The sequence below is a fragment of the Nannobrachium achirus genome (genome assembly GCF_963921795.1).
Source record: "Nannobrachium achirus genome assembly, chromosome: 21".
Lineage (NCBI taxonomy): Eukaryota > Metazoa > Chordata > Actinopteri > Myctophiformes > Myctophidae > Nannobrachium > Nannobrachium achirus.
In genome coordinates this window covers 12,760,118-12,777,617 of record NC_137828.1, presented here as the reverse complement: position 1 = coordinate 12,777,617, position 17,500 = coordinate 12,760,118, and the positions used below count along the sequence as shown (strand labels likewise).

Below are 17,500 nucleotides of genomic sequence, written 5' to 3'. Positions count from 1 at the left end.
GACCGTGTGTTTCGCACTTTACTATGAGAAACGGCCGTGTCCTGTCTGTCTGTCCATCTGTGTCCGCTTTTTTACGGTCTATGGGTTTGCCGCTCTGACATCACGCTGACTCTCGAGATCCCTATGATGCCAGGGGAACCAAAGCCCCTTTATGCCCATATATGGAGATCCCTGATATCATCAATATTAAGCCCATATCTGTGAATATCTATTGGTCTCCATATGTGGGTAACTGGTCCGATATTCATCACTGGCCAGATGGCCAAGACATGGCGCGACCTCGCCCTTTAGGGCGCTTTTCACCCGTCTAACTGGTATTCATATAGTGTAACTTGGAGTTCGTGAATTTGAGCCCACAGGTTTTTATTGTTTTCTCCCCTGTGTTTGCTAGCCCACCACATTCCTAATTTGACGATTCTGCCTTGACAGACTGCGTCAGAGCGCCATTGAGTCTGATTTCAATGATCGCTTGTTCCGACGAGGTGTGCGATTCAGTTCTCTTATCATGAGAAAATTACCACGTTCACCTTGAGAGAACGCAGAGGCTTTTGTCGTGTTGCCAACGAGCATTTCGAGACAGCGGCGGCGGGCTAATGTCGCATTGAAGGTTGTCTGTGCGGAAGAGGTTTGTCTTAGTTTAAGCATTCACTTACCGGGCCCCTTTTCAATTTTCTCTCTCTTTAAAGAGAGAACTAAAGAGAGGAATTCAGACTCATGTCTGAGTGAGAAATAGTCTTGACTCTTGAGACACAAGAATATTATAGTGGGATGGGATCCATATCCATGTCTGAAGTGACACTCACACACACGATCAATATGTTTTTTGTTTGTGTCCGTGTACGCTTTTTTACGGTCTATGGGTTTGGCGCTCTCATGCTCTGACATCACGCTCTGACATCACTGTGATGTCAGGGGAACCAAATCACTTTTATACCCATATATGGAGATCCCTGTGATGCCAAGGGAACCAAATCCTTGTTATGCCCATATATGGAGATATGGAGATCCCTGTGATGCCAGGGGAACCAAATCCCTTTTATGCCCATATATGGAGAGCCCTGATGTCATCAATATTAAGCCCACATAATATGTGAATATCTATGGGTGCCAGGGGTCTCCATATATGGGTAACTGGTCCGATCTACCTCACTGGCCAGATGGCCAAGACATGGCGCGACCTCGCCCCTTTAGGGCAAGGTCGCTTTTTGCCCTTAGGCGTCTTACTGGTTAAAGTTTGTGAGGTGTTATTTGAGGTTATGTATGATTTTCTTTTTTCTATCTTAACTACCTGAACCCGAGCATCCCTATATTCATGCTGAAAATGTGACGATCTACAAGCTCATTGCACTGTACTGCAGGGATGCAAATAAACCATGAATTGGGTTATTGGTCATTATTTAGGTATAAGATAATAATAGGTGGCGTTAGTTGACGTTAGTTGATGGAATAGAAGGTTCAAGTTGTCATCAATATTGTTGGATTGTTTAGAAGAGTTCTTGAGACATTGAGGCAGAGGTGAAAGGACGTGTGTGCGTGCGTGGTTTCTGAAGGGAGGAGGTATTTTTTCCCCTCCTATCCCGGCAACCCAGTTCATCTGCAAAGCAGGGGAGGAGGGGGCGAAAGCAAAGGGAGAGAGCGAAGGAGGGAGGCCTCCTTTCACGGAGAAACAAAGATAGCTGTAATTAATGGCCCAGAGCTGGGGACTTGGGGAGCTTTCTTGTGACAAGTCTGACTTAATTAAAACTTAAGACCTCTGAAAGGGCCGCTGACTGCGAGGAGGAGGGACGTCCCACCGTCTCGTGAGAAAAAAGAAAAAAAAGAGGACCTCGTAGGGTACCGTCCCGTCCCCCCCCCCTCCCTCCCTCTCTACAAAAGAACGAAAAAAGACGGAAAGAGGAGCGTCAGAGGAGGGAGAAAAGACGTGTTGGTCGGCGGCCGTAGCCATGTTGCTAATCCTCTGTTTGTCAAAGGCGAGGTGGGGGCGGGCGGGCGGGGGGAGGGGTGGGGGTGTGTATCTCTGGGATATTTTGCTCTCGCACACCTGCAGCTAGCTGGCCTACTCTACCTCTACCCCCCCCCCCCCCTTACCCCCCACACTGTTTTGTTTTCTCTGTCTCTCTAATTTCTTTCTTTCTTTCTCTCTCTCCTTTTCTCTCTCCGCGAAATAAGCCGAGTGGAAATGCCGCGCTAACGTTTTGTGTCCGCTCGGCAGAGGTGGAAAAGGTACTCACATTTTGTACTTAAGTAAAAGTATCCATACTGCACTGTAGATGTACTCCGTTACAAGTGAATGTCCGGAATTCAAAATGTACTTGAGTAAAAGTATGAAAGTGTTGGCATCAAAATGTACTTAGAGTACCAAAAGTAAAAGTAGGCCTACACAATGTTTGAAAATAGCAGCTCACAACGTGTCGTATCGCGACCGTTGTGGATCGGCTATTTTCAAATAGCCTATGTATAAAATAGGGCTAAAAGTGGTTAATGTATGTTTTATAATAGTATAATTGATATCTCTAAAGTAACTAGTAACTAAAGTTTTCAAATAAATGTAGTGGGGTAAAAGTACATTTTTTGGATCGAGAATGTAATGTGCAGAAGTAAAAGTACTGATACAAGTAAATGTACTTAGTTACTTTACACCACTGCCGCTCAGTTCGTTGAGAAACGAAAGTATTTCTTTATTTTGAGGTGAGCACGAGAATATGATCACCTCTTTCTTTCTCTCTCTCTCTCTCTCTCTCTCTCTCTCTCTTCTTTCTCTCTCTCTCTCTCTCTCTCTGTCCCTCCATAGATCAGATAATGAGAGCTTGGCCTGTTCCTTTGTTTCTGTGCATTGTTCATTAGCCCAGCAACAACAACAGAGCCACACTTGATATGCTTGGCTTGACTGGCCTTATGGGTGCAGGGTAAGGTGGGCAGGGGAGGTGTGTGCGTGTGTGCGTGCATGTGATTATACTGTTATTGTTAGGTCCAAATGTCCCTTCAAATAATAGTAGAATTTGAGAAATGGACATTGTGAGGATGTTTTTTTTCCTGATCCTAACAAGATAAATGGATGTTTTAAGGTTGAAACATGTTTTAGAGTTAGGCTTACACTTATGAAAAGACTCAGGCTAAGGTTAGGCTTACAAATTTAGAGGTTAGTTTTAGGGGTTGGGGTCAGAGTTTTCCTTATTTTATACTTGGATGTCAAGCACCAAAAAACAGCTGATCTACTAGCTCACAATGTCTGTGGCACGTTTTTAGCTTGTAGAATGCCTATTTTCTGCTATTTTCAATGCCATCCTACGATGTCCATGTCCTTACAAGTACAGTAATACAAATGAGTGTGTGTGTGTGTGTGTTTGTGTGTGTGTGTGTGTGTGTGTGTGTGTGTGTGTGTGTGCGCGTGTGCGTGTGTGTGCGAGCGTGTGTGTGTGCACACACTCCGGTGTGGGCGTGGCTTAGAGGTAGGGGGTGGCTTTGCATGGCTGCAATGCCATTTAAAAAGAGGTAACTGGAAATTAAGGCTCGCAACTGACAGCCCATTGAATGTGGACCCCCTGCGGCTCGCTGCCGTGAATGCAAGCCGCACAACGTGCATGCTAAAGACAAAAAAAACCTCTGCACACACCATCCTCCTTTGACTCTCTCTCTCTCTCTCTGTGTGTGAATGCTTGCCTGTTGGGGGAAAAAACAGGAAGTGCTGTGAAATGAAAAGAACGAACGACACAAAGGGAAGTGTTATGTATTTTAATGAAAACACCTATTATGTCTAGTATGTGTATGCCTGCCATCAACACTGTTCAGTGTCTTGGAAAATGGTGGATTCTGTGGACAAGGCCTGATCCACTCAACAACACAGCAAATGTCAAATGTCATTTTCTCGGTTTTTATCCAAGTATTGGATTTTGTTGGTTGCGAGGACAACTGTTTTAGACTCTTTAGACTCTTCTTTTTTGCAGAACAAATTAATTCATTATACATATTTTAAAAGATACATGTGGAGTCTTGCTTCATTCAATTAGACGGTGAAGGCTATTAGAATTGATTCTTTTGTAAACTAAAAAACGAATATCTTCTGAAGGCCTTGAGCCATGTGTACTTTGGAAAATGTGCACGCCATTGTTATGTGGCCATCCTCCATTCCACTACTGGTTAGAATGTGATCAGTATCAAACAAATCAAATGCATCAGACAGTCTACATTTCCCATAAAGGAAATGCACAAATGTTCAAGATGTTTCAAAAATAGCAGATCTACAAGCTTGCTGCGCTGCGAGCTTGTATATCTGCTATTTTTCAACAGTTAAAGACATAAAACAATGGTCAAAGTGGTTCATATCTAACACGGACACGTTACAGGTTTTTAAAGGGTTCAAAAACGACTCCTCTAAAAAAACTCTTCTCCTGTTCTGTGTCCCCCTCCCGCTACAGTACCTACAGAAGCTGGAGAGCGCGTGCAGCCCGGAGGCGTGCGTGTACTACTGTGCGCTGTGCGACTACTCCACCAAGGCGCGCCTGAACCTGGTGCAGCACGCGCGCTCCGCCCGCCACCAGCAGAACGAGGGCCTGCGGAAGCTGCAGCTCCACCAGCAGGGCCTGGGGGGAGGCGACGACGACGGCCTCAGCCTCCACGAGCTCTTCCACGTCAAGGACTGTCCCTCCTCCGCTCAAGGTTGGTTGACGCACGCCGCCGCACACACGACGCACTCGCGCACCCCGCTGTGCGTGTGTTTTGTCAGGTTAGTCCGGGTTGTGCCGCGCCGTGCAAGGCGAATTAGCCGATCTGCGAGCTCTGCAGCGCACTGTCGAGCTCGTAGATTGGCTATTTTTGGTGCACAACGCCGACGCCGCAACTTAAGTATGAAGCGGCCTTTATGGTTGTGACCTGACTTGATTTGTTTTTAGTTTGGTTTCTCTTCTTTTGGGTTTCATCGTCGTCCTTCCGTGATCGCCTTCATGTTTCTTTGTACGAGTTTTCATGTTGAGGTTAGAGTTATGATTGGGAGCTCCTGTCAGATTGTGTTAATGTTTGTTAAAGTTAATGGATTCAGTGCTGGCGGACCGTTTTCGGACCCCGTCTAGCCCCCACCCGCCACTGCACTCTTCCCATCACCTTTCTGTCTTTTTCTTACACCTAACCCACTTTATACTGTCAACCCCCCCCCCCCCCCCCCCCCCCCTCTCTCTCTCTCTCTCTCTCTCTCTCTCTCTCCTCTTCGTATCCAGATCACGTCTACCGACACAGTCCCGTCCATTCCCCCTAATCTCCCCAAAATGAGCATACTGTTCCTATTAGGCTGCTGCGCTTATATGTGCAACACACACACACACACACACACACACACACACACACACTGTCCTGTGCACGGGAGGGACATCCCAGGCAGGCATGCAGCCGGGCTTATGAAACCCTACCTTGGGAGGATCTCGCTAGTGAAAAGGCCTCCACGCACGCACACACACACACACACACACACACACACACCACTCTCACGCGGCCGCGCGTGCTACACACACACTACACACGGTTTTCTCCCCCCGGAGTGAGCTTTCATTTCCTTTCTCATGACCAAAGCAATTTGGCTTTCATTTAAGAGTCTCCGTCCTGCCAGCAGCTAATAAGTGAAACAGAACTGTAAAACATTCAGAAAGACAAAAAAAGAAAAAAAAGACACAAAAAAGAAAAAAAAGAAAAAAAAAAGATTAATCGTTTTTCTCCGAGTGGGGGGCTGGTGGGTGGCGGGTGAGGTTTGCAGGGGTGTACGAGGGGGGGGGGCGGCGAGCCCGTAATTTAAACCATAAGACGGGGCCGTGGAGTGGAGAGTCGCTGGGTCCATTATTTAGTCATCTTTATGTTAATGCTGCCGGCTGAGAGAAAATGAGCGCTTAACTTGTTTTTGCTTTGCTTGACCTGGAGGAGAGCCGTTGTGGGGGTGTGTGTGGGTGTTGGCGTGTGTGTGTGTGTGTGTGTGTGTGTGTGTGTGTGTGTGTGTGGGGGGGGGGGGGGGCGTTCTAACATGTTTTGAATAGCATTCCGCCGCAGCATTAGTCCATACATCCATCTGAATGTGTGTGTGTGTGCGTGTGTGAGAGAGAGAGAGTGAGTGTGTGTGTGAGTGTGTGTGTGTGTGTGTTTTAACATTAATCTGCGCTCCCCAAAGTGTCCTGTTTATACATGGTACTCCCAAACCAGATGGGGGCCAGGCACTGAGAAACACATGTGAAGTCCACACGCACGCACGCACGCACACACACACACACACACACACACACACACACACACACACACACACACACACACACACACACACACAGAGGGAGAGGGAGCTTCCCATGTGCTGGAGAAAGGAGAGAGTCGTGCGTATATACGGTGTGCGTTTGGTTTTAATTATACACGGATCAAAGTTTCGCCGGAGTTCAGGGTGCAGCAAGAAAAGCATGCTTAGATAAATCATTACTGTGCATTTTAACATGGCCTCTCTCTCTCGCTCTCTCTCTCCCTCTGTCTCTCTCTCTCGCTCTGTATGTCTCTCTGTCTGTGTCTCTGTGTCTGTCTGCCTGTCTCTATCTCGAACCATTCTTTGTCTTTCCTACAGCTACTATACGGTATGTGTCTGCTCCCGTCTTTTGTTTTCCGTGTAGAACAGTGGTTCTCAACCTTTTTTTAGCCCTCGAAAACCTGGGACGTGTCCGCGTCGCGTTATATTTTAACCACTTTAACCATTATGTTGTTCTTTAGCTATTGAAAAATAGCAGATATACAAGCTCGCAGCGCGGCACCGAGTGCCTCGCTGCGAGCTTGTAGATCTGCTATTTTTGGAAAAATCGTGAAAATGTGTGCAAGCTTTTGAATATCTTTGACTCGATCTTTGACCCGACGTCTAAATCCTTCCTCTAAAATCAGCGATTCTCAAACTTTTTTCATGTCAAGGACCCCCAAAAATACAGGTATTTGGCCACGGACCCCCCCATCTCAAAATATGTTGTTCCAGGGACCCCCCCCAGAAGCAGAGATTTGAGTTACAAAAGTTTGCAAAATGTGCACACATTTTCACGTTTAAAAAAAATATATAGCAGATCTACAAGCTCACAGCGCGGCACTCGGTGCCGCGCTGTGAGCAAGTATATCTGCTATTTTTCAATAGTTAAAGCATTCAATAGTTCTAGGCCTAAATGGCTTAATTTCACATACTGAGAGTGGATACATTTGTACACGCTCAGCGTTACAGTCAGCGTTGGCGTCCATTTGATACCCCCCCAAGGACCCCTGAGGGTCCCTCGACCCCACTTTGAGAACCACTGGTGTAGAACACAAGCACAGCTTTTTAGACCCTTTTTTATGTTCTTTTTTTTTTTTTACATCTCAGACCAGCAACTGGGTTTTAAACCTGTCAAAAGCAATATTCACCCCTGTGCACCTATTTCAAATGTTCCACTCTTAAAACACACCGTATTTGTTGCCCGGCCGGCCACTGTGTTTTATACCTTGGCTTTGATGCACACATGGTGAATTTCCATGTGGAAGCTAAGCTAAGCGGTGACCAGGCTCGATCTTTGGACAGCCGGCGGCGGCGCCCCAGAAAGCAAAGCGGGTTTCTTGGATGGCCCCCTTTTGCCCATTCCACATAATATTTGAGCGAACAACGGTATTCTTTCACAAGGTACACAGTAAAAAAAAAAAATGTTTCAAAGGCGTTACCCTGTATAGCTTACATGTTTGGCAGCGGCAGACAGAGAACGAGAGGGAGAGAGGGTGTCAGCGAGAGATCAAACGTGGGGGGAAAGTCGATGTAATGAACCGGGGCAATAGTGTACCGGTGGCTTGTATACAAGAAACCCAGTATATCCGACACAGTCAAAACCTCAGTGTTCGTTTGAGAGTGTACCGTTCAAATGGAACCAAATGGACCTCCACGTTTACACTGAGGGATTTGACTGTGTAGATGCAGTGGTTCTCAAAGTGGGGTCCGGGGACCGCTAAGGTTCCTTGGGGGGGGGTCTGTAATTGTGCTTTTTTTGTTATGTTTGCCCTCTGTAATTACATTTTTTAAACATTTTTTTCTTTTTTCTTTTATGCCTTTATTGATAGGACAGTAGACTGACAGGAAACAGGGGGGGGAGATGGGGAGTGACACGCGAAAAAAAAGGTTGTCCGGATCGGGAATCAGACCGGCGACGCCGCCAGGCATCCATGCCTATTATATGTGGCAATGCCTAAGTGGTATGCGCCTGGACCAGTAGGCCAGCGGGCGCCCCCACATATTTCCTTTTTTAAACTGTAGTCCAGGATATTCGCTTTAACCAGGAACGGGACATGCGGCTGTGGCTTTTTCCTCAGTCCTGGCGAGGTAGAAGGGTTGTAATATCTACTGGTAGTGACACTAGTTGTGCTAGATTCCACTAGAGTAGGTATTATGTGGACGGATAGAGTAGAACACTGTGGTTGCTGGAGGGCTTGTGGTGATAGATGATCCCGCTGTAAGGTGCCAGGCACGTGCACACATAGATATTAAAGGGGGCTTGAGCCCCTGCCCCTTTCAACTGGCTGTAAAAAGTGCCCTCTTTAGACCATGAATGCCGTTTTCACTCTGGTGAAAGAAACGCAAATTCCCTCTTTCCATGCCATACCTGAAGGCAGCATTCAAGAGAATTGCCTTGTCCAAACTCTCCTGGACTTGATTGCAGCATCTTATGTTGAAGGGATTGCCCTCTCTGTGTAGAAATCCATGCCGTATACGCCCCCACCTCCAGTATTCACTTGATTATGTTTAGTTGCGTTGTGTGCTTGTAGATCTGCTGTTTTCACTAGTTTAGTTCATTTTTAAAATGATAAATACAACACGAACGGTCTTGGACATACAAGTTTTCCACCCGACAACGACGATATAATTGTGTGTGTGTGTGTGTGTGTGTGTGTGTGTGTGTGTGTGTGTGTGTGTGTGTGTGTGTGTGTGTGTGTGTGTGTGTGTGTGTGTGTGTGTGTGTGTGTGTGTGTGTGTGTGTGTGTGTGTGTGTGTGTGTGTGTGTGCGCGCGTGTGCGTGTAATGTGTAGTGTATGTACACGCTGTTGGTATTCTGGGGGCTACAATTCCTGACTAGCGCACTTTTTCTGTTCATTAGAGACGTGGTATGAAAAAGATTAATTTAAGTGCTGACCGGTATCTTTCTCTTAAAGCCCAGCAACCTGGCAAGGAGCCAGATAATTATAGGCCCATTTGGGAATAAGAGTTCTAATGCTCTGGACTTTATGTACATGTGAATGGCTTTCATTAAACAATTTTGATGCTGATTTTTATGGCCTAATTAAGGATACAGTATTGCTGGGACGCGCCACGAGGGTATTGGTCTTTTTGAACAAAGACCTAGGGATGCAAGCAGCCCCCCCTTATACTGGGGCTGGTGTGTGTGTGTGTGTGTGTGTGTGTGTGTGTGTGTGTGTGTGTGTGTGTGTGTGTGTGTGTGTGTGTGTGTGTGTGTGTGTGTGTGTGTGTGTGTGTGTGTGTGTGTGTGTGTGTGTGTGTGTGTGTGTGTGTGTGTGTGTGTGTGTGTGTGTGTGTTCACGTGTGCGCGTGTTTCTTTAGGAATATCTCACTCTTTGTTTTCCCTCCGAGTCTTTAAATCCCCGAACCTGGACAAGTTGTCTCATCATTTAGGCTAGGTAAACACCGTTGTGAAGAACGTGTGTGCGTGCGCGAGCGCGCGCATGTGTGTGTTTGTGCTCATTGTAATAACAGTGGTTTGAGGTGACGTGTCCTAATTCTTCCAAACAAAGCGGAGCTTTGCATCCCCGAAGTTGACTGTTCAAAGTTGTTCTAAATACTTCTAAAAACGTGGCCTTCACGCCAGCGATTCTCAACCTGTGGGCCGTGAGGGAATAGCAAGTGGGCCCCAGAAATAATTGCCAAAAACTATGATTCTATAACAAAAGAAATGATAACGTTAAAGTCATGGTACTTTTTTTCTTTGCGACACTCTTTGCCGTCGCTTAGGAGATAACGTTTTTCAATTATCTGGAGGAAACAGACTGGAGATGTAACTTTGTAACAGATCGTCGTGGACTCACAGTCGTGCACAAACACAAAACTGGAGCAGGGGTGGAGTGTCATAGGCGTGTGTCTGGAGGTTTAGTGGTGTCTAAGTGCTGGACGATGGTGGCCCCTGCTGGGTCTAGTCACACCCCCAGGAAGTCCACCGCCGTGTCCCTCTCCTCCATTAGCTCTGTGGCTGTCACATGTGACCGTTGGCAGCCAATAGCATTCGAGATGGTACCATTTCTACCAATGAAAGTTGATTTCTACAATGATGGCGGCACCCTCACAACGGACAAAAAAGCGTCATTTTCGCAGCATAGAAACCAATGGCTTAACACCATCCATATGTTGTTACAGTCTATGCTCTAAGTACTTATTTTAACGTGTTCTTTCAACACTGTCCCTACAATCCTCAAGACAACCAAGGCCCTCTCACTTAGTGAAGAAAACCGGCCCGTGTTGCTCTGCTTACTATTCAGGGAAACCATTTGCCGGGGAAATTGAGTTGATAAAGAATGCCACTTTGCATCAGACGAGCGAGTGTAAATGAATCCCCCTTCTCAACAACATGGAGGCACGAGGAGGAGGAGGAGGAGGAGGCCATTTTGTCGCTGCTGCTTTGAGGCTTCGTCCAAGGGGTTGTTAGCAGAATATTAGATTTTTGTTTCTCTCGTTTTCCTCTGGCTCGTCACTTGCATAATAAAGTTATGCCGTGAATAGAGAGTTCGAGGAGAATAAAATCTATGACAGCTTGTGAGTCATGGCCTTAATAACTTAGCAAACATGGCTGATGAGCCGCACTCACTTTGTAGAGATGCTAGCAGTCACTTCCACTTAGTCATAGTCTCCTCTTCCTGTGTGTGCGTGTGCGTGCATGTGTGTGTGTGTGTGTGTGTGTGTGTGTGTGTGTGTTTATATACACATTTATAATTTATATAGTCATCTCTATTTATCTATCTACAGTGTCTGTCTGTCTGTCTGTCTGTCTGTCTGTCTGTCTGTCTGTCTGTGGTGGAAAAAGTACTCAGATTTTTTACTTAAGTAAAAGTATCAATACTGCAATGTAGAAATACTCTGTTACAAGTAAAAGTCAGAAATTCAAAATGTACTTGAGTAAAAGTATGAAAGTGTTCAAAAATGTACTTAGAGGACCGAGTACAACATGTTTGAAAATAGCCGATCTACAAGCTCTGAGCTTGTAGATCGGCTATTTTCAAATAGCCAAGGTATAAAATTGGGCTAAAGTGGTTTATGTATGTTTGATGATATTATAGTTTATATCTGCAAAGTAACTAGTACTACTAAATGTAGCGGAGTAAAAGTACAAGATGTAGTGGAGTAGAAGTAAACAGAAAATACAGAAAATTGGAAATACTCCAGTAAAAGTAAAAGTACCACAAAACTGTACTTAAGCACAGCACTTGAGTAAAAGTACATTAGTTACTTTAGTTTACACCACTGCTATCTGTCTATCTAATATAGTGTATGTACTGTATGTGCAACTATGTATATATCCAGTATGTATTGTGTGTGTGTGTGTGTGTGTGTGTGTGTGTGTGTGTGTGTGTGTGCGTGTGCGTGTGCGTGTGCGTGCGTGCGTGCGTGCGTGCGTCCATTAGCCCAGTGCTTCATCATGTGTGAAGCCGCATGTGAGTCAGTCCATGCAGAAACATACATACAGCACACACGCTTTACTTTCTTGCCATCCATCCACTCCTCTCCTCTCCTCCCCGCGTTCATGCCTTGGTTGGCTCCCTCCGTCCCGACGCAAGGAGAGGAGAGGGAGAGATGGGATCTTATGGAGGTAATTATTTCTGAGAGAGCAGCCTGTCATCCACCCCCTCCCCCCCCCCATGCATTAAAGAGGGAGGGAGAATACCCTCTCTTTGTCTGACTCTCCTTTTTAAACAAAAGACCCCTTCTGACTTAGACACGCCAGCAACACTTTTATCGTTCGCGCGTGTGTGTGTGTGTGTGTGTGTGTGTGTGTGTGTGTGTGTGTGTGTGTGTGTGTGTGTGTGTGTGTGTGTGTGTGTGTGTGTGTGTGTGTGTGTGTGTGTGTGTGTGTGTGTGTGTGTGTGTGTGTGTGTGTGTGTGTGTGTGTGTGTGTGTGTGTGTGTGTGTCTGCTTGTGCGTGTGCATGTCCGGGGCCCTTTGTTTTCGCTGAGTGATAAGGCTCCGGGAGATTCCTGGTCAAATTAGTGCGGTAGTGCTAACCATTTCCATAGCAGCTGTAGGCTAAAAACTGAGCCTAATGGACACTTACTTACACTGTGCGCGTGTGTGCGCACAAGTACTTGTATTGCTATACTTGTGAGGGCTAAATGTTGTAGTAATGGGAGAAATAAAACATTTTTCATGGTCCTCACAAGAGAAATGGTTGTGTTATGGTTGAAATAGATTTGGGGAGTTAGGCTTTCAGTCAGGATTCGGGTTAGGGTTAGGCTTTTAGAAGTTAGGTTTAGGGGTTAGGGTTGGAGTTATGTCGGATTTATACTTTGTTGCGTGCTGCGACGTTTAAATAGTCTTGCTGTGGCCCACTGTGAGCTTATAGAACGGCTATTTGCAGTGCGCGACACTGGCGTGCAGCCAAGTATAAAGAGCCATTCACACAAGCACTATAACTGCATCGTTTATAAAGATTGTTCAAGTCAAGTGGATGGCAGGGTCCACACCACTGCTATAAAACGAACGGTGAACAATTTAGGGTTAAAAATGGCGGAAGGAAACATTTGTTTTTTTACATTTTTATGTTCTGACAAGTATAGCAATATCGATGTCTGCGTGCATTCGTGATTGATAGAAAGAGCGAATCAGAGACGGGAGAGAAACAGTTGGCAGATGGGTACGAGTTCAAGTGTGCCAGGCACGTGTACACATATCAAAGGGGGCTTGAGCCCCAGCCCTTTTATTCAGCTGTAAAAAGTGCCCTCTCCAGAACATGAATTCAGTTTTTACTATAGTGAAAGAAAAGCAAATGCCCTATTTCCATGCCATACCTGAAGGCAGCATATAAAAGAGAATTGCCTTGTTCAAACTCTCCTGAACTGCAGCATCTAATGTTAAAAGAATTGCCCTCTCTGTGTAGAAATCCATGCCGTTACGCCACATCTCCACTATTTACATTATTATGCTTAGTTCATTGTGGTATCACACACCGAAAATAGCCGACCTCCAAGCTCACAACGCTTGTGAGCTTGGAGGTTGGCTATTTTCGATATTTCCACCAAAAGGACCTTTTAGAAATGTCAGCCCCTGCCTCTCTAACATTCTCTGCACATCCCTGATGTGTGCCATCTCGCTTCGAAACAGTACAGTATTTCTTGTTACCAAGTATAGCCAACCGACTGTGTGTGTGTGTGTGTGTGTGTGTGTGTGTGTGTGTGTGTGTGTGTGTGTGTGTGTGTGTGTGTGTGTGTGTGTGTGTGTGTGTGTGTGTGTGTGTGTGTGTGTGTGTGTGTGTGTGTGTGTGTGCGTGTACCCAAGCAGTCTATAAGCACAAGCACAACCAAAATGATCATTTCATTCTGGCTGTGGCAGGGCCTCTGCCTCGCATTGCAACGTGATGACACCGAGGCATCTTTTGAGGCATTAGGGTTTTTCTCCTTCCATACCTCGCTCCCGTCTTTCTTTCCTCCTTCCGTCTCTCTCTCTCTCTCTCTCTCTCTCTCTCTCTCTCTCTCTCTCTGGGCGGTGGGGTGGTGGTTTAGCCATTCTGGCAGTTCCTTTTTTTCTTTTTTTCAGGATGGTCTCTCTCCTCCCCAGACAGCATTCTATTTCCAGGGTTTGTCTCAGTAATTTGTGGCCATTACATAAACGCTCCGCGGACGGCCAGTGGAGTGAGAGAGGCTTTATGTGTTACACGCCCAACCCTCCCTGTTGCAAACGCTGCCTTAGCCACCCAACGCTATGCTAATGCAACGGCGGCCATTTTCTTTTCTCTTGTTGAAGTCCGATAGGAGCCACTGTACGGTGTTAATTTGAATCGGAAAGTGTACAAATGAACTCAAACAGATCCCCCGTAAGGGTCCGTTTGGGTCCATTTGTACACTCTCGATTTAAATGAACACAGAGGAATTTACTGTGCATGTATACACAATTTAGGCATTTAGCAATAAGCAAGGTACCACAGGTATCACATGCAGAGACAGTGTAAACTGTCAGTAAACTAATAGTGCAGGTAAACCAATAACCTAGCATCAGTCTAGACAATCTACTATGAAAACACATCTATACATTGAAACTATTGGATGCCAGGTAAACAATGAACCTAGCAACCTAGTATATATTGACAGTTTGACTTTTTTGTCTTTAATTAGCCTTTCATGAGCATTTATGTGCCGCTGTAATCCCTTCAAATGGATGGATGTTGTCATTCGATAGCTAACAGCTGCGATCGGCTTCACCCAGTTCGCCAATGGCGTTCGGTTGAACAAGTCTAGCCAGCCAATCATAGTTAAGCCTACATATTGATTTGATTAGACACAGCTTATTACTTGCCATTAGCCAATCAGGCTGTGACCTTATCCCTCCCGTTTACTGCGAAAGGCAGAAAGTTACTTTTACATAAAAGGGGGGGGGGGACAGATGTTATTGGAGCGCAGGGGCGTCACAAGGGCTAGGAAAGTGGGACTGAGTTACCAGGGCCCAAGGTGGAGGGGCCCTAGTAACTTTAGCTATTGAAAAATAGCAGATACACAAGCTCACAGCGCGGCACCGAGTGCCGCGCTGCGAGCTTGTAGATCTGCTATTTTTGAAAAGTCATGAAAATGTGCGCTAATCTTTGAATATATGTATTTTTTAAGTGAACATTTGTAACTCAAATTTTGCTTCTGGCGGGTCCCTGGAACTAAATATTTTGAGATGGGGGGTCCTTCACATGAAAAGGTTTGAGCATCACTGACATGGAAACATAGGTTTCTTGGCACACATTTTCACGATTTTTCAAAAATAGCAGATCTACAAGCTCGCAGCGCGGCACTCGGTGCCGCGCTGTGAGCTTGTATATCTGCTATTTTTCAATAGTTAACATTCATGGGGGGCCCGCAGTGAATCCTTGTACCCAGGGCCCAGAATTTGGTGTGACGCCCCTGTTGGAGCGTTATGCATTCATTCATTCCCCATATGTAATAAAAGTTGGAATGTTATTATATGTTCCTAGCTGATGAGATTGACATGATCTTACCCGGGAGGGTTTTGATGGACTATATAGTTTTTATGGCTGTGCAATTAGATGGAGACAATACCCTCCATTTTAAATCATTTGTCAAATCAAAATAAGACACATTCATATAGTGTGTATTATTATATTTTCGGCAAGTAGCAATTTAGCCCCAAATTTCCCCCAAAAAAACATATTCTGGACGGCTGTGGAGAGCAAAAAAGATGTGGTCATTTTTTGAATAATTCCATCCAAGCAAATTATAATTACTTTGTGGTCTGTGTGTGCACATAGAAAGAAAAAAAAAAAGGGAGGCAGCAGTCTGACTTGAGCTTCAGGAAAAAAAAAGAAAGAAAGAAGCAAAAGAGCTTCGTTCACCATAAACTATTTTTGAAATGGTGTGCCGGGGCGGTATGGGCTTTGGACCGATTGTTGTTCTTTGACTTGAAGCAGCTCTTTGGTGGAGGGGGTATTACCCGCTCCTAAATCGTTCCCTCATGTTTTTCCGTGCCCCACCACGCTGACAGTTATAATTTGCAGAAATTGCTCTGATTATCTGAATTAGCATACCTGACCAATGCCACATTAGACTTATTTACAATACAAAGCCGTGGGGGCTCTGAGGACGCATACTAAATATGACTTAACCCTTTGAAGAGAGGGGGGAGACTGGCGTCAGCGAGGCCTGGCACTCTGTGAAAGGAGGGCCGTACGAGTCAATGACATCACAAAGAGCTTAAGGCTCACCCCTCCATATGGAACTGGAAGGGTTTTTTTTTTTTTAGCTTTTTTGGGTGTTTTTGGTGGGGTGGGGTGGGGGTGAAACGGAAGACTCTGGAGAAGGGAAGTCTCGAATGTGAAGCGCAAGGGGAGGAGAGAGAGCTCAAAATCACAGGGCCGGGCAACGGTTTTCGTTCATACGTTACCCACTGACCTCTCCAATCTTTTTTTCATGACTCTCATCGCAACGCTGCCTCCGTCCCATTTCTCCCTTCCTTAGCGTCGCTGTCCCTCGCTCGTTCCGTTTTTTTCCCCCCTTCTTTAATTCTCTTCCCCTTCACTCACCTTCCATTCTCTTCTGTTTTTTCCAGCCCCTCGCCGTGGCCTATACACCCTCTCTCTCTCTCTCTCTCTCTCTCTCTCTCTCTCTCTCTCTCTCTCTCTCTCTCTCTCTCTCTCTCTCTCTCTCCCTCTCCGTCGGGCTGACTCTTAGCCACAGATGGAGAAAACAATGGGCCATGTCACACAGCATTAAGACAAACAATCCGCTGATGGGAGGAGGGCTGTGAGGAGAAGGCCAGCCGTATCCTAGCAATACGCTGGCCTGCCTCAGACAGCCGCTAATCTGAGAGCTGTGGTCATACAATACGCAGATGGACGTTTAAGGCTAGAGTCGAGCAGCCTACATCACCATGCACACACACACATGCACGTGCACACACATGCACACATTTGTATTACCATGCTTATGAGGACATCCCGATTTTAGGATGTCGCCCGAAAATAGCCGCTCTACAAGTTCTTATCGGCAATATTCCGGTACGTAACTAAGTATAAATCTAAGTATATAACCCTGAACAGCTAAAACTAACCTCTGAATGGCTAACGGCTAACCCTGACACCAACCTGAATCTTTTCCTACTTGTAAGCCTAATGCTCAAAATCCTTTTTGTGGGCTCAATGAAAGCGAGCACTCGTATGTTGTCTTCATTATTTATCTATCAGTCAAGTTCTCCTCAAAATGAGGTAATCTATCAGTCAAGTTCTCCTCAAAATGACGTAATCTATCAGTCAAGTTCTCTTCGACAGTACAAAGGCAGGGCCCTTAGCCAATGAGGTGCAGCCAAAGGGTAGATGTTTGTGCCCATACATGGTGTTACATGCGAGCCCACGCTGGTAGATGTTTGTGCCCATACATGGTGTTACATGCGAGCCCACGCTGTTTTGTAGGAACAGTATTTCAGTATTTTATTTTATTTTACATAACACAACCATCTCTCTCTGATAGGAAATGGTAGAGTTTCTGCATACGTTCTGTAGTCCGGAGGTAGAATCACATATTAGAATATCAGAATCCTCCCTTTGATTCAGCATCCATTTCCCTCCCTCCATCCTTCTTTTCCCCATTTGTTTTCATCCGCCTCTCTGCATCTCTATCTGTCTCTCTCTCTCTCTCTCTCTCTCTCTCTCTCTCTCTCTCTCTCTCTCTCTCTCTCTCCCTCCCTTTCTCTCTCTCCCCTCCCCACCTCACCTCATCCATCAGTGGAAGGTATGGAATTGATAGCATGTATTGATTACCTATAGCCCAGGCTAATCGTCGCTAA

The 17,500-nt window shown here is 45.7% G+C and overlaps 1 protein-coding gene across 1 annotated transcript in view; it reads left to right on the top strand.

Moving 5' to 3' along the window:
• zfhx4 (zinc finger homeobox 4) overlaps positions 1 to 17,500 on the top strand; it is a 161,136-nt gene that overhangs the window by 81,820 nt on the left and 61,816 nt on the right. The window contains 1 exon segment of the mRNA XM_080751531.1: positions 4,416 to 4,656. Within this exon segment, the coding sequence (XP_080607657.1) occupies positions 4,416 to 4,656 (241 nt within the window).